Here is a 22,302-nt window from a genome sequence, read left to right as displayed (position 1 = left end):
TCCAAGGATACCTGCACGTGAACCTAAACCACCACGGTCCTTGCCTTCTTGTACTGTCAGCTTTCTGTCTTCCTTCCTAGACCTCAGGCTCCATGTGAAAGGAGTCACCGTGCTACTCAGCCCCTAGTCCAGTGCTAAGTACACAGCACGTACTCAGTACCTGCCAGGGGGGGTGATTGACTGAACTAACCTAACAAGATGGAGTCTGTCTGTCATTGGCCAGTCATTAAGTCATGTCCAACTCTTTGCAGCTCCATGGACTGCAGCATGCCAGGCTTCCCTGTCCTTTACCATCTCCTGGAGTTTGCTCAAACTCATGTCCATTGGGTTGGTGATGCCATCTCACCAGCTCAACCTCTGCCGCCCCCTTCTCTTGCCTTCAGTCTTCCCCAGCATCAGGCTCTTTCCCAAAGAGTTGGCTCTTTGGAAAGTATTGGAGCTTCCAATGGATATTCAGGACTGATTTCCTTTAGGATTGACTGGTTTGATCTTGCTGTCCAAAGGACTCTCAAGAATCTTCTCCAGCATCACAGTTTGAAAGCATCAATTCTTCGGCATTCAGCCATCTTTATGGTCCAATTCTCACATCTGTACGTGACTTCTGGAAAAACCATAGCTTTGACTACAAGGACCTTTGTCAGCAAAGTGATGTCTCCACTTTTTAATACGCTGTCTAGGTTTGTTCTGACTTGTCCTCCAAGGAGCAAGCATTTTTTTTTTTTTTTTGAGCAAGCATCTTTTAATTTCATGGCTGCAGTCACTGTCTGCAGTGATTTTGGAGCCCAAGGAAATGAAGTCTGTCACAGTTTCCATTGTTTCCCCATCTATTTGCCATGAAGTGATGGGACCAGATGTCATGATCTTAGTTTTCTGAATGTTGAGTTTTAAGCCAACTTTTTCACTCTCCTCTTTCACTTTCATCAAGAGGCTCTTTAGTTTCTCTCCACTTCCTCCCATAAGGGTGGTATCATCTGAATATCTGAAGTTGTTGATATTTATTTCTCCTGCCAATCTTTATCCCAGCTTGTGATTCATCCAACCTGGTGATTCAACTCAACCTGCATGTGAGTTAAATAAGCAGGGTGACTATATACAACCTTGATGTACTCCTTTCCCAATTTTGAACCAGTCCATTGTTCCATGTCCTGTTCTAACTGTTGCTTCTTGACCTGCATACAAGTTTCTCAGGAGACAGGAAAGGTGGTCTGATATTCCCATCTCTTTAAGAATTTTCCAGTTTATTGTGATTCACACAGTCAAAGGCTTTCTCATAGTCAATGAGGCAGATGTTTTTGGAATTCTCTTGCTTTTTCTATGATCCAGCAGATGTTGGCAATTTGATCTCTGCTTCCTCTGCCTTTTCTAAATCCAGCTTTTACATCTGGAAGTTCTCAGTTCACGTACTGTTGAAACCTAGCTTGAAGAACTTTGAGCATTACCTTGCTAGCTTGTGAAGTGAGCGCAATTGTACAGTAAGCTGAACATTCTTTGGCACTGTCTTTCTTTGGGATGTGAATGAAAAATGACCTTTTCCAGTCTTGTGGCCACTGCTGAGTTTTCCAAATTTGTGGTCTGCCTAACCTATTGAAATTGAAATTTTAATGAATTATCATTAAATAAAATTAAAAATCTGGTTACTCAGCTGCACCAGCCATATTTCAGGGGCACAATGGCCAGTAGCCAGTGGCTACTGTACTGGACAGTTCAGAAAATGGAACCTTCCCATCACTGCAGAAAGTTCTATTGGACAACAGTGCCCTGAAGACCAGGCTCCAGCTGGCCCTGAGGCCCTGAGACCTCTGGTGATGTCCCCCATCTGCAGCTTGGAGCTCGGCCTGGGGATCCCCAGCTACCTTTGGGCCTGTCTTTGAAGAGCAGCCCCTCGGCCTGCTATTCCCAGAGGAGTCCACAGAGGAGAAGGTGATGCTGGCGTGCCGAGCGCGGGCCAGCCCCCCGGCCACCTATAGGTGAGGCCCCGCAGTGGTGCTGGGAGGCCCTGGGCAGCGGCAGGCTGTCCTCACGCCAGCCCCCGCCACCCCCACTGCAGGTGGAAGATGAATGGCACCGAGATGAAGCTGGAGCCGGGCTCCCGCCAGCAGCTGGTCGGCGGCAACCTGGTCATCATGAACCCCAGCAAGGCCCAGGATGCTGGCGTCTACCAGTGCCTCGCCTCCAACCCCGTGGGCACGGTCGTCAGCAGAGAGGCTGTCCTCCGCTTCGGCTGTGAGCCCCACGGGGGGCTGAGACACTCTGGGGGGTGGCAAAGAGGGTGCTGGGAGGCGTCCAGAAAGGGAAAGTGACTCCTGCCCCATGGAAGCTGAGCGGGGCGGGGCCCGCAGCCTTGAAGGCCAGCGCTTGAGGGCCTGGTTTGCACCTCCAGTTCTGCAGGAATTCTCCAAGGAGGATCGAGACCCAGTGAAGACCCACGAAGGCTGGGGGGTGATGCTGCCCTGCAACCCGCCCGCCCACTACCCAGGTGAGCCAGGGCCCTGGGCGATGCGAGCGGGCACAGGAGGCGTCCGGCCGCTCACAGAGGGGTGGAATAAGCGGTGGTGAGGGGCCCTGGAGCGCGGATCCCTGGGTCCCCAGCCCTAGATCAGTCTGTGCCCCACAGCACCCCAGACTGGGAGTGTCCCCAACCACTGCGGGCTGTCTCCCCAGCAGACCGCACTCCCTGAGAGTGGGACTAACGATGCAATTCCCTCTGGATCTCCCCCAGCCCCAGTTCTGGGCCCCGCGGCTCTCAGGACGGGGTCTGCAGGTCCCCAGCCGCACGGTGGGGTCCCAGCAGAGCTGCTGCATTAACTAGTGGCCCAGGTTCCTCACATGCCCCCTTCGCAGGCTTGTCCTACCGCTGGCTCCTCAATGAGTTCCCCAACTTCATCCCGACGGACGGGCGGCACTTCGTGTCCCAGACCACAGGGAACCTGTACATCGCACGGACCAACGCCTCGGACCTGGGCAACTACTCCTGCCTGGCCACCAGCCACATGGACTTCTCCACCAAGAGCGTCTTCAGCAAGTTTGCTCAGCTCAACCTGGCCGCAGAAGGTCAGGGTTGGTGCACAGGGCCGGGGGAGGGGGCTGAAGGGCTCAAGGGCGTTGGGAACCCGGGCTTTCCCTTTGAAGCTGTAAAGAGCAGCTTGGAGGGCACAGGGTCTGGCCCTGGACCCTGGGGCCCTCCTGTGGCCCAGCCTCAGAGCCTTGCTCCAGCCGCCAAGGGGAAAGGCAGGCTCTGAGCTGCACTGAGGTCGCAAGCATGGGAGCCCTGACCTGGAGCCTTTGTGTCTGATGCGCACTCCCCCTCTCCGCAGACACCAGGCTCTTTGCTCCCAGCATCAAGGCCCGGTTCCCGGCAGAGACCTACGCCCTGGTGGGACAGCAGGTCACCCTGGAGTGCTTCGCCTTCGGGAAGTGAGTGGGGGGAGGGAGGGCACAGCCCCTCCGAGTCCCCAGGGAGAGGGCAGGGCCAGCGCTCGGCCATCTTGGTGCCCCTCAGGGTCTAGCAGAATGCTGGGCCCTCAGTGGGCACTGAGTCTGTAGGTGAGGCATCACACACTCCAGGGCCCCGACATGTGTCGGCTCACTTGGTCTTCCCAGCAGCATATGACAGGCTCAGGCAGCTTACGTAGCACCCCAGGCTGGAGGCAGGTAACTTGGTGCGTGGACCCAAGCTGGCCTGCCTTGTTCAAACCCCAACTCTATCACTTGCTGATAGGGAGACCTTTGGTAAACCACTTAACCTCTCTGAGCCTCAGTTTCCCTATTTGTTCAGTTCAGTTCAGTCGCTCAGTTGTGTCCCACTCTTTGCAACCTCATGAACCGCAGCACGCCAGGCCTCCCTATCTATCACCAACTCCCGGAGTTTACCCAAACCCATGTTCATTGAGTCGGTGATGCCATCTCATACTCAGTCGTCCCCTTCTCCTCCTTACCTCAGTGTTTCCCAGCATCAGAGTCTTTTCAAATGAGTCATCTCTTCGCATCAGGTGGCCAAAGCATTGGAGTTTCAGCTTCAGCATCAGTCCTTCCAATGAACACCCAGGACTGATCTCCTTTAGGATGGACGGGTTGGATTTCCTTGCAGTCCAAGGGACTCTCAAGAGTCTTCTCCAACACCACAGTTCAAAAGCATCAATTCTTCAGTGCTCAGCTTTCTTTATAGTCCAACTCTCACATTCCCTACTTGAACATAGTGTTAATAATAGTACCTACCTCATGGAGTTGTTATGAGGTTTGAATGAACTAATATACATACAGTGCTTAGAACAGTCTCTGGCATTGAATAAGGATTCTATGGATGCTAACAGTTATCTTTTAAGATAGAAAATTTATAACAGAAATCTTCCTCGCTCAGGAAAAGAACTCACTGGACCAGTGCTAAGCTGATAGCAGGTGCCCGATAAATGTCCGTAGAATGAATGAAAGAATGTGATTTGACCATTGGTCCCCTCCTCCCTCCTATATCTCCTGTGGCTACCCAGGATGCCCCCTGCTTTGTGGAAAGTGATTGGGCTTCCAGAAAATCCATGTTTAAAGCACATAAGAGTCACTGATTCCTCAGTCAATTTAGTACACAAATTACTAACAAGCTAAATCCCCTTTGAAAAGTAGAGGCCAGGCCCCGCTGGGGAGAAGGCAGAGGGAACCTTAGGGACCCTGGTCTCAGGCCGCTGCGGAGGAGGCGGGGCCCAGGAGAGGTCGCTGCAGGGTGGGGTGGGATGGGAGGAGGGCAAGCCAGCTTCGGGGTGCAGACCCCCGGCGCGCTGAGCCCCCGGGAGCAGCCTCTCCCTGCTGCTCTCCCCGTCTCTCCTGGACCCCTCTCTCTTCCCCACCTGCCCAGCGTCCCAGGAGGGCCCGGTGGGGGTGAGGGGCAGGAGGCACGGGGCGTCTGCCCAGCCCTGCCCAGCCCTCTGGCTCCGTCTCCCCGCAGCCCGGTCCCCAGGATCAAATGGCGCAAAGTGGACGGCTCCCTGTCCCCGCAGTGGGCCACGGCCGAGCCCACCCTGCAGATCCCCAGCGTGGGCTTCGAGGACGAGGGCACCTACGAGTGTGAGGCGGAGAACGCCAAGGGCCGCGACACCGTCCAGGGCCGCATCATCGTGCAGGGTACGGCCGGGCGCCCGCGGCCCCGCCTTCCGCAGCCCCGCCTTCCCCGGCCCGAGAGGCGGGAGGCTGGGCAGCCCAGGGCTCAAGCCTTCAGCCCAGAGTGCACTGGGTACAGGGCGGAAGAGGCTAGTGCTGCGGCCGGCTCACGCCAGAGCTGCAGAGCGCACGGAGCCCGTCACCATGATTTAAGTCACTAAAAGTTACTGGAGAGGCGCCCTGAACCTGTTTCTCCCCACCCCCTACCGCCCCCATCCCGTCCTGGAACCCTCCGCTCTGCGGTCCGACGGTCCGGGGACTTGGCCCCGAGGCCCTGCCCGGCTCCGCCGCAGACGCTCCCGTCGGTCTCCACAGCTCAGCCCGAGTGGCTCCGGGTGATCTCAGACAGGGAGGCTGACATCGGTTCGGATCTCCACTGGGCGTGCGCCGCCGCCGGCAAGCCCCGGCCCGCAGTGCGCTGGCTGCGGAACGGGGAGCCTCTGACCTCCCAGGTAGGAGACCTGGGGCGTCCGTCCTCCCCCACCCAGCGCACTGTGCTCTGCTTCCTGGTCCCCTCCCCTCCAGGTCTCCCCCTCCACACACACCCCCGGGGACCCTTTGGGCCGGTAAGAGTGCCAGAGGCTAGTTCTAAGTGCTTCTGTACATCCCAGAGTCACATTCTCCCGGTCAGCCGGAGACTCCTGACTGGAGGGTCCCGGGAACTGGGTCCAGGCACACGTCAGCCACAAACGTACCGGTGGTCCTCAGCCCCCTGGCCTCCATGTGCTGACGGGCATGAAGGCTGGGGAACCTCTGCACCGTGGGATCCATGCGGCCCTGAAGAGGACCGTGCATGAGGGCTTTCTCCAGGCAGCCCCGTCTCCACTGCGCCCCCCTGTGAGCGCCCAGGCTGGCACTCCAGTGGTCCTGATGTCCCTCCCCGGCCCGGGGCGGGCGTTTCTGCACAGGCCCGGGTGGAAGTGCTGGCCGGGGACTTGCGGTTCTCCAAGCTGAGCCTGGAGGACTCGGGCATGTACCAGTGCGTGGCGGAGAACAAGCACGGTACCATCTACGCCAGCGCCGAGCTGGCGGTGCAAGGTAATGGGCCCAGGGAGAGAGGCCATCCCCAGGGACAGCCGGGGGCGCGGGTCAGCAATTCTGAGCAGCAGCATGTCTGCATTCACACACTCACCTGGCAGTTCTCCAACAGCTTCTAAGTAGAACTCAGGGATGGAAGACAAGCTGAGGCACTAGACAGAAAGCTCCCAGAGGACAGGGTGTCTGGCTTGACCCACATCTGAAAGTAAATGTCTACTGCTGTTAAAAAAAAAGGTGGCAAAAGTCACTGGAAACCAGATCAACTAGATTTGGGGTTAATGCAGCCCCTTTGCTTATTTGACCTTTGACAAGTTATTAACCTCTTTGTGGCTCGGTTTTTTGATTAATAAAATCAAGAAATCATCGTCCAGCCCTCATACAGGCTATGGGGTTAAAGGAGATGATACAGCTAAAGCATAGAGAACCTGCCCATCACATAACAGGTGCCTACAAATGTCGGTATACATACAGCTGGTCCAGTATCCTTAGTTGTGTGACTTGAGCTTGCAGTCTGTTCCTCATCTGTAAAATGGACAGAATGGTACCTATCTCATCAAGTGATAGAGAGGCTTAACTAGAACTCACTCATCCATTCAACCAGTATTTCTTCAACACGTCCTAAGAAGTGAATGTGAAAGATAAGGTCTCTGCCTTCAAGTATCTTACAATCCAGTGGAGAGGGACACATAAACAGAAAATCAAATAATTAGAAAGGCTAATTTCAGACAGTCATAAACAATACAGTATAACGGAACTCCCTCAGAGTGGTGGGGTAAGGCGGGCAGTGGTCAGGGGAGACCTCTCTGAAGAAGTCACATTTGCGATGTGTATCAATCATGTGAGATCTGGGCATTCTGAAGCAAAATCGATGGTAAGTGCAAAGGTCCTGAGGCAGGAAAAACCATGGCATCTTCACGGGACAGAAAAGAAAAAGGAAAAATGGCCCAGGTGATTGGAGCCCAGTGAGCACGGGAAGGAGCAGAATGCAATCAGGGTGGAGACGGCTGTGCGAGCCCTCAGGAGGTGCTGGGCTGCATTCTCAGTGTCTGACTTGTGTGTTTAAAAAAGATATTCCTGGCGGCTGTGTGGAGAAGATCATAGAAAGAACATGCAAAAACAGGAAGACCAAATAAGGGGCTCTCGGTAGTCCAGCGGAGATTTGGTGGTAGTTGAGGTGGTGGGGGGGTGAGGGGAAGGGGCTGGATCTTGGCTATTTTAGAAGTGGTGCTGCTGGGAGTCACTCATGGATTAGCCATAGAGGGCCCATCAGATGTTTAGTGTGTAGCCAGGTGGCGTCTTAAGGGCAAAGGGGCACTGTTTTGATTTCCCGGGTGACTGCAGGGTTCTCCCCTTCCTTCCAGCGCTTGCCCCCGACTTCAGGCTGAACCCTGTAAGGCGTCTGATCCCTGCAGCCCGAGGAGGAGAGGTCGTGATCCCCTGCCAGCCCCGGGCCGCTCCCAAGGCCGTGGTTCTCTGGAGCAAAGGCACTGAAATTTTGGTCAACAGCAGCAGGTGCGAGCCCAGCCCCTCCGCCCCGAGGGATTCCGGCTCCACCCCCTCCCCCGGGACTCCGCCCCGTCCCGGGACCACAGGGTGTTCCCAGGTCAGCCAGGTGTACTCCATCCCTGCTGCAGAGTGACTGTGACTCCGGATGGCACCTTGATCATAAGAAACGTCAGTCGGTCCGATGAAGGCAAATACACCTGCTTTGCTGAGAACTTCATGGGGAAAGCCAACAGCACGGGCACCCTGTCTGTGCGAGGTGAGGGCGACGGTTTGGCTGCAGTTGGTGGCTCAGGCTCGCAGGGCGCCCTCCGTCCCCACCGCCCAGCTCTCGTGTGCCCGTGTTCCTCCCAGTTCCTTTTTTTTTTTTAAATTAATTTATTTTAATTGGAGGCCAGTTACTTTACAATATTGTAGTGGCTTTTGAATCAGCCTCGGGTGATGGGATGGGGAGGGAGGTGGGAGGGGGTTCAGGATGGGGGACACGTGTTCACCAGTTCCATTTCGAGGCTACCCCAGGGGTGGTTTCAGTGGGACCACCATCCAGGATATGCGCCTCCATCCCTCCCACACATTCAGGGGGCAGCTGGCGGGTCAGGGTACTGTTGCCATGCAGCCTGTTCTCTTTCCTGGGGTTCCAGGCAAACCCTTTTGCCCTCCCTGCTGCCCCTGCCGGGCCTGTCTCCTCCTGCTCCACTCAGGGGCCCTCTGTCTTGGCAGATGCAACCAAAATCACGCTAGCCCCCTCGAGCGCCGACATCAACCTAGGTGACAACCTGACCCTGCAATGCCATGCCTCCCACGACCCCACCATGGACCTCACCTTCGTCTGGACCCTGGACGACTTCCCCATCGACTCTGACAAGCCTGGGGGTCATTACCAAAGGGCCAGCCTGGTAAGGCCTGAGGCCAGAGAACTCAGGGCTTCTCCCTCCTTGGTAGACAGGGCACCCAAGATGTCCTTAATCATCACCACCCCAAAGCCTTTGCCCTTCCCCCAGGAATGCTGGCAAGCCCATCCCTGGGTCCATACACACCCTCCCTTAGACAGGCAGCTCCCTGGGTTCCACCCAAAGTCTGTGCATGCAGGAGGTTAGGGGCAAGCCTGGATTCCCAGCATCCAGCAAGACTGAATTCCCCACTGCTATCCTGCTGCCCACCCCCCCCCCACTCACCCCGGCCCCAATGCAGATGGTATCATTAACCTGAACCAACATTGACTGACTTCTCAAAAAAAAAACCAAAGTGCTGTTTAATCCCCAGTGGTACCAAGTAGAAAGTAGCTGATTCCTCACATGGAGCAGAGAGGAACAGTGAGGTGAAGAGGTCTGTGGGCATAACGGAGCAGGGGACTGTGAGCCGCGCCTCCTGCCCTCTGACTCACTGCTGGGGAGGGTCCTCTGACCTAGCTGGGTATGAGGGCTGCGTCCTCTGACCTACCCATGCTCTGTCCCTCGTGTGCAGAAGGAGACGGTTGGGGATCTGACCATCCTGAATGCCCAGCTGCGCCATGGCGGGAAGTACACGTGCACGGCCCAGACGGTGGTGGACAGTGCGTCTAAGGAGGCCACGGTCCTGGTCCGAGGTAAGGCCAGGCGGTGGTGGACGGGGCGTCTAAGGAGGCCACGGTCCTGGTCCGAGGTAAGGCCAGGCGGTGGTGGACGGGGCGTCTAAGGAGGCCACGGTCCTGGTCCGAGGTAAGGCCAGGCGGTGGTGGACGGGGCGTATAAGGAGGCCACGGTCCTGGTCCGAGGTAAGGCCAGGCGGTGGTGGACGGGGCGTCTAAAGAGGCCCCGGTCCTGGTCCGAGGTAAGGCCAGGCGGTGGTGGACGGGGCGTCTAAGGAGGCCACGGTCCTGGTCCGAGGTATGGGGCTCCTACCCCACCCCCACTGTGACAGGCATCTGTTAACACTGAACTCATCCTGAGGGCCTTTGCAGGTACTGAATGAATAGAATACTCTTCCTCCAAAGCCAAAATTATAAAAATCTACTTCTAAACACACTCCTAACCTGGAGAAATTTCCTGAGGCTGGGGAAGGGGCTGGCAACCCACTCCAGTGTTCTTACCTGGGGAATTCCATGGACAGAGGAGCCTGGCGGGCGCATAAGCAGGCCATAAGTTCGCAAAGAGTCAGACACGACTCAGCGACTAACACTTTCACTGGAGTGTCAGAGGCTGGTGCTGGGAAATCCGTTCCCTCTGTGACTCCTCCAGCCCAGGACACGTCCTTCCTCCAGGAAAGCCCCCGGCCGCAGCTCACGCCTTGCCCTCCCACCGAGCGTGTGTTTGCTGCGCCCTCTGCTGCTCCCTCCTGGTACTGCAATGGCCCACGCAGGCCTGAAGGAGGTTAGCTCCCATTGGAAGCTCTGCAATTCTGACCCACTTTGCTCTGACGTCTTGGTGTAGGTCCGCCAGGTGCCCCAGGAGGCGTGGTGGTGAGAGACATCGGCGACACCTCTGTCCAGCTCAGCTGGAGCCGTGGCTTTGACAACCATAGCCCCATCGCCAAGTACACCCTGCAAGCTCGCACTCTGCCTTCAGGGAAGTGGAAGCAGGTTCGGACTAGTAAGTGTGAGGTCCTACCCAGGTCAGTACTGGTTAGCCTGGTGGTTCAGATGGTAAAGAATCCACCTGCAGTGCGGGACAGCTGGGTTCGATCCTGGGTCGGGAAGATCCCCTGGAGGAAGGCATGACAACCCACTCCAGTACTCTTGCCTGGAGAATCCCATGGACAGAGGAGCCTGGTGGGCGACGGTCCATGGGGTCGCAAAGAGTCAGACACGACTGAGCAACCAGCACACATGCATGAGTGATGGATGGGGTGGGGCTTGGGGGCCAAGGCTGAGCCTGGAGCTTCCAAGGGGGACAGGTGTAGGCCCCTCTGCCTGGAGGAGCTCCCAGGCCATTAGGGAAGAGGGCCACACAGGGAGCAGGAGAACAGGCGAGAGTTGGAGGAGGAGGCTCAGTCTGCACCCTTGAAGCCCTGGCAGGACCATTACTGGGGCGATGAAAGCGTTCATGAGGTACGGAGTGCTCACAACATCTTACAAAGGTTCTGAGGTGGGGAGGTCTGCCTCCTAGTTCCCAGTCACTGATAGAAGAGGCACTGACTTTTAGTAAACAGCAGGCACCAGTGTGAGAGCTGGGCATAAGCACGAGATGCACAGCCACTCCCTGCCCTTTGCATCCAGGCCTGTACGTAAGTGCAGGACACTGACTCCTGTGCCTTGCAGATCCCACCAACATCGAGGGAAACGCCGAGACTGCCCAGGTGCTGGGCCTCACGCCCTGGACGGACTACGAGTTCCGGGTCTTAGCCAGCAACATCCTGGGCACTGGGGAGCCCAGTGGACCCTCCAGCAAAATCCAGACCAAGGAAGCAGGTCAGAGCCCTGGAGGAGCAGTAGTGTCAGGCACAGACACCAGCTCTCCTTAAAGGTTGCTCCAAGCCAACAGCAGTTACATGGGGCTCCAACCCTGCTCACCAGACTTCACACTAACAAAACAAATGCGGAAGGAACCTAAGTCAGGGCAAGGCGGCTACACTGCACGACGCACGACATACAGTCAGGGCTGGAAGCCCTCCAGTCCAAACTGTTCACCCAAAAAAACCAGGCCAACCTTACCACTGCATGTGAATCTACAATTATCTAAAAGTTTAATTTTTATTTAATTTTTAAAAAATATTTATTTGTCTGCACAGGGTCTTAGTTGTGGCATGTGGGATCTACTTCCCCAGCCAGGGATCAAATCCAGGGCCCCAGCATTGAGAGATCAGAGTCTTAGCCATTGGACCACCAGAGGAGTCCCTAAAAGTTTAATTTTTTTAAAAAAAATGGAAAAACCAAAGCTTGAAGGAAGGAAGGGTCACACTGTCAGAGCCGGGACTCGAACCGGGGACCATGGGGTAATGGGCAGTTCTTCTTTGTACATACATGAGCTGCAGGAATCAGTCAGTGAGGAACGCGTATGTTGTACAGGGCACTAGGTGGGCAGCCAGCGTCTCTAAGTCCTTCTTTAGACGGTTTCTTTGGCAGCAGGAGGGATGGACAGTCTGCCCACACCCCTCCCTTAAAGTCAGGTGGGGAAGGAAGAGGTGAAGGTGAAGCCCAGGACCAGAGCCCTGGGCTCCCAAGGCCAGCAGGGTGGAGTCAGGACCTGACACCCCTTCCCCACCCACCCAGGCCTGCCCCACCGGCTGTGGGACAAGGGTCTGCTGTTTTGTGTCCCTGAAACACCATTTCCTATGTGCCCCAGGCTGACTCTCCAGGCTCCTTATGGAATCATTCAACATTTTTAACTGGTACCTCTCCTGAGTAAGAATTCCAGAAGGAGCATTTTCTTTGACTGAACCTGGAGAGTCAAAGGGTAAGAAGTGGTCTCCTCCACCGTAGTATCCAGGAGTTGAGCACAAAGCTATGATGCAGAAGAAAGATGGTGAGCTTTTCAATCAGAAGACCTGAGTTCAAATTCAAACTGTGACATTTATTAGCTGTGTGACTTTAAGCAAGTCACTTAACTGCCCTGGGCCTCAACCTTTCCACTCTGAAAAGGGTAATAGGTGTTTAAGTACCCTTTGCAAATGAGAAGGCCCTCAACTCTCATCAGAACCAAGTGATAAGTCTCCATTTGTGGTGTCATCTGCAGAAATATTTTGACCTTCAGCCAAGTTACTCCCTGCCAAGCTTCACAATCTAATTAAATATATTTTTTAATAGCAGCTTTTTTGAATACTAGAGACAATTAGGAAATTAAATCTGCCACACACACACCAAAAAACACCTTGTAACCCAAAAGAAATGTTTTTTGGATTAACTGCTGTTCTGGATTATTTATTCCCCTTAGTTTAAAGAAAACTGGAGTTGGTCTATTGTTATTGAGTTTACACCAACTAGAGGAATGAGGCTAAGGCTCACTTATAAGTGTATGCTCTATGTATATGCCAGCCACTGTCTTGTTTAATTCTGTTTTTCTTACAGCCTTTGAGAGAAACATTATTATCCTTATCTTTTGGAGAGGGGAATCAGAGGCTCGGAGAGGTTAAATAACTTGTCCAGAGAAACACAGCTAGTAAGTGGCAGGGGTGAAATTTGATCTCAGATCCGCCTGACTCCTGAGCCCACATCCAGAGGGACCCAGAGGACAAAACCAGGGCTCAATGGGATAGTTTCAGAAGAACAGATGTAAACTCTAATTGTTTGGTAGAATTTACCTGTGAAGCCACCTGATCCTGGACGTCTGTTTTTTGAAAGTTTCAAATTACTGATTTGGTGTGTTTATATTTCCTATTTCTTCCTGGTTCTGGTTCGGTCTCGGGAGACTGCACATTTCTAAGAGTTTGTCCATTCCTTCCAGGTGGTCCATTCTGTGGGCGTATAGCCCATTGGAAGGGAGTCCTGACCCTGCGATGTTTCTCAGCTCAGCCGCAGGCCCGTCTCCACTAACTGTCTGTCCCTTGGCCCCGACAGCCCCCTCGGTAGCCCCGTCGGGTCTCAGCGGAGGCGGTGGAGCGCCGGGAGAACTCACCGTGACCTGGACGGTAAGCAGCGAGGAGAAAGGCAGGAACACACCTGCCGTGCTCCGGGAGGGCGGTTCTCCCCCACCTCCAGCCCACCCGGCCCCTGGGACTCATCTCCGGAGGGGCGCGGCGTGCAGAGAGGGCCCGACAGGGCCACTGCCGGGTCCTGACCCGGAGCCAACGTGGGCCCCCCTGCCCCCGCGGCAGGGTGGAAGGCGCAGTCCAGGGCGCCGGTCCCGGGGGAGCCGGGGGCGGGGCCGGGCGGGGCAGGCGGCCGCGGCCCCTCGCCCACGCGCTCTCTCGCCCCCAGCCCATGTCCCGGGAGTACCAGCACGGAGGCGGCTTCGGCTACCTGGTGTCCTTCCGCAGGCAGGGCGGCACCAGCTGGCAGACCGCGAGGGTGCCTGGCGCCGACGCCCAGTACTTCGTCTACAGCAACGACAGCGTCCGGCCCTACACGCCCTTTGAGGTCAAGATCCGCAGCTACAACCGCCGCGGGGACGGGCCCGAGAGCCTCGTGGCCGTCGTGTACTCGGCCGAGGAAGGTGGGCCGCCGGGGCCACCGGGTGCCCCCACCCCTGCGGCTAGTCCGCGGGGTGTAGGGTGGGGGAGGGACCCCTCACCTCGGCTGGGCTCCACAGGCGGGGTCAGGGGAGACCCCTGGCTGCCTTTCTAGCCCTGGCAGCCTCCGCCCCGCTCAGGCCTGAAGGAGGAAGGCTGGGAGAGAAGTGGGTCCCCGGGGGTGGGGGTTGCTCTGGGAACCCCCACCAGGCCCCTACCCTGCCCCTCGGGCTTTTTAAATCCTGCGCAAGAGCAGTCCCAGTTGGCGGCCGCTCTGCAGAACAGGGAGGCCCCAGGAATCCACACCCATTCCGTGTTGGTCTCCAGAGCCCAGGGTGGCCCCTCCCAAGGTCTGGGCCAAAGGGGTCTCGTCCTCGGAGATGAACGTGAGCTGGGAACCCGTGCAGCAGGACATGAACGGTATCCTCCTGGGGTACGAGGTGAGCGCTGGCAGGGACTGGGAGGGGAAGGGGGCTTGGGGTCAGGGACAGGGCCACCTCGAAGCTCAGCAGTCTTCCTCCCAGAACCTCTCCTGCACTCACCGGGCGCACGGCATGCAGTCTCCGCAGCACCGCGTTCGCAGCCTCAGCTCAATCCTCTGGCCGGTGCCTGTGGACAGCCTTGACGATACTGCCCGGCTGGCTACCCGGACACTGTGGGAGCCCAGAGGAGGAGATCCAGAAGGGGCATGGCCTGCCTGCCCCTCCACACCAGAGCCCAGCTCTCCTGGCATGCTCAGGGTGGCAGGGAACAGCACAACCCCCTCTGTGTACCAGCCCGTCAACCTGTGCCCGAGGAACTCTAGCCTGACAGTTTCTGACCCACCCTTGAACCCCCTGATTATTCTACACTGGGGTCCATGTGGGGGTACGTGGAGAGCGAGATGGAGCAAAAGGAAGGGAAAGAAAGACCAGTGGAAAATGTCTTTGTCTGAGGGGGAACCATCATACTAGTGATGCTGTAAATCCTAGCCCAGTAGTCAGCTCTGGGCTGCAGCAAATACGCTAGGTGAGCCCACTAGAGAGAGAGCTTCAAACCCTGCCCTTGATTTGGAAGAACATCCAGAGGTCTTGGTGTTACAAGGACTATGCCAGTGGGTTTGCATTTACTGGGCAGCCAGTGAGCTTGCTGGCATGGGGGCTGGGGGACTGCTTTGCCCATATGCATTCCGTGGCCTTTAAGAGTCCCCACAGGACTCCTGAGTTCATTAATTGGGGCTGTGTTTCAGCAGGCCATCTCTCAGTGGAGTCTGTACCCACCCACCTGCTCCCGCATCCAGCCCAGGTACTAAGCTCTCTCCTTGGACTGGGCCATCCACTGGGCGTCAAGAAGGGAGCAGCAGATCACACAGCTTGTCTCTTTCGTGGGCCTCGTAGTCAAGTGTCTAGGCTCCGAGCCCAGGATGGAGGGACCAGGCAGAGCCAGGGCGGCGCAGTGCTGAGGCCGTGGGCCTGACCGCTGACCCCTGGCCACGCCCGCTCCCTTCAGATCCGCTACTGGAAGGCTGGCGACAAAGCAGCGGCTGCTGACCGAGTGAGGACAGCAGGGCTGGACAGCAGCGCCCTGGTCACGGGCCTGCACCCCAACACCAAGTACCACGTGACCGTGCGGGCCTACAACCGGGCCGGCACTGGGCCCGCCAGCCCCTCTGCCAACGCCACCACCATGAAGCCGCGTGAGTCTGGCAGCCTGGGTGCGGGAGGGGCGGGGGGCTCTCAGATCACTTTCCTGGAAAGACGGGGCTCCATCCCCCAGGGCCGCTCGTCTGACGGTAAGAAGGGAGTGGGGTTCACGGCCTCTGCGGCGCCTCTCTTCTCCAGCATCTGTTGGAGTTTGTTTCTCAGTAGCAGTAACAATGTTCTGGGCACAGCTGTAACAGGCAGATTATCTAGAAAGTGGCCGGCTAAAAGCAAGGGGGTGCGTGGTGGGGAAACATCAGGAACACTCCTCCTGACTCTCCCCGCTCTGGCAGCTCCACGGCGACCCCCAGGCAACATCTCCTGGACTTTCTCGAGCTCCAGTCTGAGTATCAAGTGGGACCCTGTAGTCCCGCTGAGTAATGAGTCTGCAGTCACAGGCTACAAGGTAAGGAGGGGCGAGCAGGCAGTGAACGCTGGGGGACAGCTCATGTGTGCCCCGTGAACACAAGGGAGCTTCAGTTCCTAGCAGCTCATGTCTGAATTAGATGTAAGCAAAGCATCTGGGCCTGTGAGAGGCATGAGTGAGTCTCCGGGGAGCATGCAGTAGCGACTACACGGAGGAAAGAGGTGTGACTGCGGAAAGGCAGGGTTCACGAGGGCGGTGACAGACTGGCTGACGTTTGGGGCCCTTCTGGTCTGAGGAGCCTGCAAAATCAGTTCAGCTGCTGGGAACAGGAAACTGGCTCCAGGGAGCTTATTCAAGAGCCTGGTCCTGGTCAACGGGCAACAGGAGGGGTGAAGGGGCAGGACCTCAAGGCTTTCCTGGGGCCAGGGAAGGGAAGGATCAGCCCCGCTATCAGGAAACCCTGCTGGCTGACTCCTTTCCACAGATGCTGTACCAGAACGACCTACACCCGACTCCCACGCTGCACCTCACCAGCAAGAACCGGATAGAAATCACAGTTCCCGAGGACATTGGCCACGCGCTGGTGCAGATTCGGACCACAGGGCCAGGAGGCGACGGGGTCCCAGCAGAGGTTCACATCGTGCGGAATGGAGGTGCTGTATCCCCCGTATCCCCCAGGAGGAGCAGGGTCCATCCAGACGCAGAGATCATCCCAGCCCAAACCAGGCCCCAGCCCGGCCAGTCCCCAGGGAGACAAAAGGCAGCATCAGGAACCACGTTCAGAGTAGCCCTGACCCACCCTTGCCGCCTGCCTCCTCCCCAAACATCCCTGAGGGCTGAGTGTGCTCCATGCTCGGGAATGAAGGTCCTACAAAACCCAGCTGAGAAGAGCTGAGAGTAGCCCCCAGTCCTGAAACAGTCCTGTGAGTCTCCTTTGGGAAGGTCTGGATTCTGTCCCGAAGGTGGGGCAGGGATGAGCCGGCCCAGGCCCAGCCCGTTCAGCCCATCCCACCTGTTGGTTTCAGGCACCAGCATGATGGTGGAGAACTCCGCAGTCTGTCCAGCCCCACATCTGGACACCGCCCTCACCCACTCCGTGGCAGCGCTGGTCCTCTTAGGCTACCTGCAGCTCTGATCTCGGCGCCCTGCCTCCCCGCCACAGCTGGGCGCCCACCTTGACAGACAACCGGCTGGCCCCAGTCCCTTCCCGATGCCAAGGTGGCCCAGCACTGTGCCTGAGAACGGCTGGTTTCAAGCACTGACTTATACAGAGCCCTTTTCGTAGGAGGTAGGATATATCATATTCTGCCACAGGATAGAACCCATGCAAGCATTTATTTTTAATCGAGAGGCACCAGGCAGTAGCTTCCAGGATGATACTGAACCCTATGCCTGGGCCCTCTAGGGTGCCTGCATGGAAGGCAGGAAGAAGGGGGTTAAACGTGTATCTGTGTATCAGCGGAGATGGCACTCTGGGACTGCATATGGACTCTGGCCCAGACGGCAGAATCCTCAGCCCGGAAACACTGGACGGGAACGGGCTGATGTGGGACAAAGCATCCACAGCAGTGTTGCTCAGTCTGAGGAGCAGTCCCAACCTGAAGACCTGGGACTCTTCTCCTTTCTCCTCTGAAAGCAGGGCAGCATGGCTGGGCCCTGACACTGTCCTTGAGGACTCCCTGGAGGCCCCCACCACCCGCCCAGATGGCTGAGAACCGTGTCCTGATGTCAGGCCGGCAGCTGAGCCCCTGACGCTCTGGATGGCCATGCTCCTGACTGCTGGGTGGGAAAGGGGCTGGGCCTGCTGGAACGCTGCACCAGACTTGGCCTGAGGCGCAGTCACACCTTACGTGACATCACCCTCTTAGCCAGCACTGCCAACCCGACCTGTCACCTCGAGTGACAGAAGCCACAACAGGTGGCTGATGACTAAAGGGCTCGTCTTGGGGAGGTCCCCCACCACACCAAGACCCATCCTGCGTGGTCCGTCCAGGGTCTGGGCAGGGCAGGACAGCCGTCGTGCCCCACCAGCTTCGTCCCGCGGAACGTGAGCAGTCATCCCCTGTCTGCAGTCAGGCACCTTCCGAGAAGCCCAGAGGATAAAGGCGGCCCTGCCCGCTCCCAGGAAGGCCCTGGGCCATCGGGCGAGCCGACCCCCGTGCGGCCTTGGGTGCTGTTCTGCATTTCCCCTGAAGATGAGGGCGCGAGTAAACGGGGCCCCTGGCCTGCTCTCGGGGTGCGGTGCCAGTGCCGGCACATCAGAGCTGGAGGAGGTTTAGACCTCAGCATGCCCAGGCCCCTGCTCTACCGGGAGGAAGCGGAGCCTGGGAGGAGCAGGGCCTGCCTCCGGTCACACAGCCCGCCAGTGCTGGGGCAGAAACGGCTCTCTTCTCCCACCGGCCCCAGGTCCCTTGTCTACCGAGGAAGGGGGCCATGCTGAATGGCCGTGACCTGGTTAAGAAGGTGATCAAGAAGGGCAGAGTGGGCTGTGAAAACCCTGCTTCAGGAGGTTCCGGTGGGTGACGGTGGGGTGATTGGCATGGCTGGCTTCCAGCCCACGGCATGTGCAAACTGCCGGAGATCCCGTCTTCCTTTGCCTCCTGAGCCGGCTTCTGCAGGGCCCTCAACACGCAGTGCTGGCTTGGACCCCCCTGTGCCCCTTACCCTTGCTTCAAGAGGCCAAAGCAAGGACGGGGATTCCCCAAATGCAGGCATCAGTGGAGGCGTGACCAGGAGATTCCGAAGCCTGTGTTGTGACAGGTGACCCTTCACATATGGGTCAGCAGGACAGGCGTTGCAGGGGATGGGCCCCCAGCCTGGTTTCTGTCGTTTACAGTCAGAGCTCTATTTTGTTATGGTTTTTAACATTTTTAAGCCCTGCTCTATTTTACTGGGCAGGTTTGTGTTGATGTTTACCCACTGCAGTTTTTTTAACAGTGTCAGCTCACATGCCTTCTCTGTGCCACCACAGCGCCCACCGCCTTGTCCCCAGCCCGGGGCACCGCCCCCCCGGGCCCTCCGACCAGACCCTCCTCCCTGCCCCTGTCCTTCATCCCCACGCGGTGCTGGGGGCTCAGCTCCGTGCCCGCCCTGCCCCTGCAGAGACCCGAATCTGGCCTGGCGCCTAGCCTGGTCCTGCATGGCTGTGAGGTGGCCTGTACCCCGCTCTTAGAAAGGGGAATCTCAAAGGAGGACACCTCCTTCCCAGGTCTCGCTCTTTCTTCGTTGCCTTAGCTGCGGCAGAAGCAGAGGGCCAGGTGTCCAGACGCCGGCCACGGGGGCTGCAGCTGCGGCCCTGGGCTTGCTTGAAGCCAGAGACACAACTGAGAGTCTTAGTTCTGGGGGGGAGACTGACCCTCTGGGAAACCCAGGAAGGATTTTTTATGAGTAACTAGGAAAACTCAGCCTCAGGAACACCTCAGCCCTGTGTAGGGAGGACTCGTTTGGGGGGACTCAGAAAAGACAAAAACAGACGTTCCTGCAGGCCGAGCGCCGACTCAGACCGCGTGAGAGGGCCGGTGACCCGAGGGCACGCAGGCGTGGGAAGCAGAACGGCCTCTTGGGGTGGTGGCCGGACAGAGCGTGCATGCAGGCGGAAGGCGAGATGGGGCAACGCTGAGTCCCTCTCTGCCCGAGGCCGGCCTGCCACCACCTCCGCCGAGGTGGGCTGAGGCTCACGACGCGACCCGGGATCCCTCCCGTCACGTGCCGAGCCTCGGCCAGCAACCAAGGCTCAGTGGCCAGTGAGCGCCTTCGCACCGAGGGGAGAGCCTGCCCCAGGGCCCGGGAGATGGCTCCGCGCACGCCAGGCTCGGCCGGGGGCCCCCGCCCCCGTCCTGGCTCCGCCCTGCTCTTTGCCCCACAGCCCCGACCGGTACCTCAGCCTGGACAGCTCTCTCCAGACGCAGCCTCAGGGCCCAGCCGTGCCAGGGAACAGGAGGGCCGTGGGCCAGGGGCTCTTTTCGATAAAACGACAGCAGAGTCATCAGAGAAGACGTCTGCAAGGAGACCTTTCCTAGGGGGTTGTGAGGAATTCTGACAGCCGTGTCTTGGGGTCTGGGTTAGGTGATGACTGGAGGGGACACTCTAAGTGCCCTTCAGGACTGGCATTCTTGGAATCAAAACGTGCTCAGCACAGAAGTCTTGGCACTCCTGTCCGCACTGCGGGGGAGTGACTGCAGTCACTGTCATTTGCGAGGGAGGCACACCCCAGGCATTCTCTGCCCAGCACATGCCACTGCCTCTTGGCAGTCCCAGGAGTGGTCTGGTCTCCTCTGGGCAAGAGCCCGAGCTGACTCCAGAATGTCTCACCCCCTCGCGTCTTCCCCACTGGAGGACCCTGTGCTCGTCCTGTGACCGCCTGCTGGCTCCTCTACATGGAGGGACAGCACGGTGCTCGTGCCTGGGTTTGCGGCACGGGGTGGCGCCCTCTTTCCCTGGCTCAGGTCAGACCAGGCTTCATCCTGGAGACGAGCAAGGTGGCTGGAGAGGCCCCTGGAGCAGCACAAGGGGTCCGGTGGGCACTTAAGGAACTTCACGGAGAGCTCCACGGAGAGGTGCCCGGGAGCCAGCTGCATGTATAGGCTTTGGGAAGGCAGGACAATGAAAGGAAAATGAAGAGGGAAAAAGATGGGTCAGATAGCCTCCCCCAGTCCTAGGAAGCCTCATGCCCTCAGACGGGGTCCACCCTGCTTTGACCCTCACTCCAGCCGACACACCCCCTGCAGGGTCTGCATAGCTTAGAAAAGCTCCAAGGGTGAGGGTTGGGGCTTCATCGGACCACTGTTAACTCGGCTTTTGTTAAAATGGACCCGCTCCCACTGATCTGTTATTACCTGTCTCTCTCACACTTCTTGTAATGGTAGTTATTTATTGACTCTGGTAGCGGGCAGTTCTTAAATAAAGATAGATTCTCAACCTGGGGAGGCAGCTGCCACCAGCCGTGGGTGCTTTTATCCTCAGACTAAAGAGTATCTCCTGGTCATGTTCTCTAACCAGAGGCCTCTATCCAATACCTTCAACCTTCCACACAGTCAGCTCTAAGGGTCAGAGCACATACTGCATGCTGCTTCGTTCAGTGCTGCGAGGGCAGAAAACTTAGGCCGAGCGACCTTAAGGCGGGCTCCGCAGAGCAGAGCAGGTGTGCTCCCTGCCTGCTGGCTCTCCCGGACAGGGCAGGCAGTAAACCGTGTTCGTGTAATGATGCTGTTCTCAGCTCCCCTGCTTTTTTAAGGCATTTGAGGTACAGGTTCTCCTGCTGCTCACAAGTCAAGTATTCCTATGAACTCTTAAGCTGAAATGGCGTAAAGCAAAGAAGCAATTACCTTTTTTTTGAAAAAGGGAAAATCCTCTTCAGATATCTTTCAGCTAGTGAGAACAGGTACTAATGTAGGCTTCTCATAACTCCGAAGTGGTGGAAAGTGAACTTTCAAAAAGCAGGAAATACCTGTATTGACTCAATAGTTAACAAAGGGAAGTTGTCTCCCTGCAGAGAGTGACCCCCTCCTGGGAAGTGGGTGCCTCCAGCCTCAGCTCAGCAGCCTAATGAATGAATTTCTAGTCACATTTTCCAACTACACCACCATCCTGCATTCAACATTTGCCACAACTTCTATTACACCTGAGATGCAGGACACACAGGCAGCTGTATAAGTGTTCGGTTCTTTCAGTGCGAAGCAGGTAGGGCTCTGTGCTAACTGCACTTGACAGCTTTCAGCAGGGAAAACAAGGTGAGCGGAGGCCTGCCCCTGGCCTGCTGGGCACTGGGAGGCCGAGGCTGACAGTGAGCCCCCAAAAGGTCACACAGCTTCACCCCTGCTACTTTGCACCCAAAGAGATGCTGGAAGCACTGGCCACTCTGGAGCCCAAATCGTAGGCAGCATCTCCTTGATACTTTAGAGGCAGACCACATGCATAGAATTCAAAGAACTAAGTTGGGTTTGCGGTTGCACTAATGCATGTAATTGGGTTTTGTTCTCTTCCCAGTTCAGTACCCTCACATCCTCAAACTAATGCAGAATGCTCTAAATCTAGAGCTGTAAGATATTCCACCTCATGTTTGACTACCGGCTTACAACAGAATGCTGGAAAAGCTATTTAGCTCTTCTTGGGTCTATCTGTAAAATGGGAACACACTGCACCCCTTAACCTGCCTCATCAATGTAATATTAAGGTTTTACGGTCCTCTTTCAAAGCAGAGCAAACTCTCTCCTGACTGGTTCAGCAAAGTGCTCAGGACTGAAGTGATGGGCTTCATGAGTGACATTCCCCAACTCTATACATGTCTGAACTTCACAGCTTAGAGCAGTTTGACTTGCAGTATCTCATTTGATCCTCACAATCATGCGTTTCAAAGATGAGGACTATGAAGGGTCAGTTAGCTTGCTCCGTTACACAGAAAAAGGACCAACCCAGGTCTTCTGAGTAACACCCCATCAGAGATAGAGACTGGGAGAAAGGGGGTGTGGAAATTTTAAGGTCTTTTCCAAA

General features: G+C 56.9%; 1 protein-coding gene across 1 annotated transcript in view; it reads left to right on the top strand.

The window, feature by feature from the left end:
- CNTN2 (contactin 2) overlaps positions 1–20,736 on the top strand; it is a 33,352-nt gene extending 12,616 nt beyond the window's left edge. Inside the window, exons 3-23 of the mRNA XM_070474605.1 lie at positions 1,823–1,967; positions 2,048–2,223; positions 2,381–2,476; positions 2,842–3,051; positions 3,315–3,414; positions 4,934–5,109; positions 5,461–5,597; positions 6,054–6,183; positions 7,545–7,695; positions 7,818–7,945; positions 8,407–8,582; positions 9,151–9,271; positions 10,095–10,253; positions 10,922–11,071; positions 13,157–13,227; positions 13,517–13,751; positions 14,095–14,207; positions 15,256–15,442; positions 15,740–15,852; positions 16,298–16,466; positions 16,839–20,736. Of these exons, the coding sequence (XP_070330706.1) occupies positions 1,823–1,967; positions 2,048–2,223; positions 2,381–2,476; positions 2,842–3,051; positions 3,315–3,414; positions 4,934–5,109; positions 5,461–5,597; positions 6,054–6,183; positions 7,545–7,695; positions 7,818–7,945; positions 8,407–8,582; positions 9,151–9,271; positions 10,095–10,253; positions 10,922–11,071; positions 13,157–13,227; positions 13,517–13,751; positions 14,095–14,207; positions 15,256–15,442; positions 15,740–15,852; positions 16,298–16,466; positions 16,839–16,948 (3,053 nt within the window). The 3' untranslated portion in view covers positions 16,949–20,736. The remainder of the gene's footprint in view (positions 1–1,822; positions 1,968–2,047; positions 2,224–2,380; positions 2,477–2,841; positions 3,052–3,314; positions 3,415–4,933; positions 5,110–5,460; positions 5,598–6,053; positions 6,184–7,544; positions 7,696–7,817; positions 7,946–8,406; positions 8,583–9,150; positions 9,272–10,094; positions 10,254–10,921; positions 11,072–13,156; positions 13,228–13,516; positions 13,752–14,094; positions 14,208–15,255; positions 15,443–15,739; positions 15,853–16,297; positions 16,467–16,838) is intronic.
- The last annotated feature ends 1,566 nt before the right edge of the window (positions 20,737–22,302 follow it).

Source organism: Odocoileus virginianus, chromosome 11, assembly GCF_023699985.2.
Source record: "Odocoileus virginianus isolate 20LAN1187 ecotype Illinois chromosome 11, Ovbor_1.2, whole genome shotgun sequence".
Lineage (NCBI taxonomy): Eukaryota > Metazoa > Chordata > Mammalia > Artiodactyla > Cervidae > Odocoileus > Odocoileus virginianus.
This window is presented reverse-complemented; position numbering and strand designations above follow the sequence as displayed.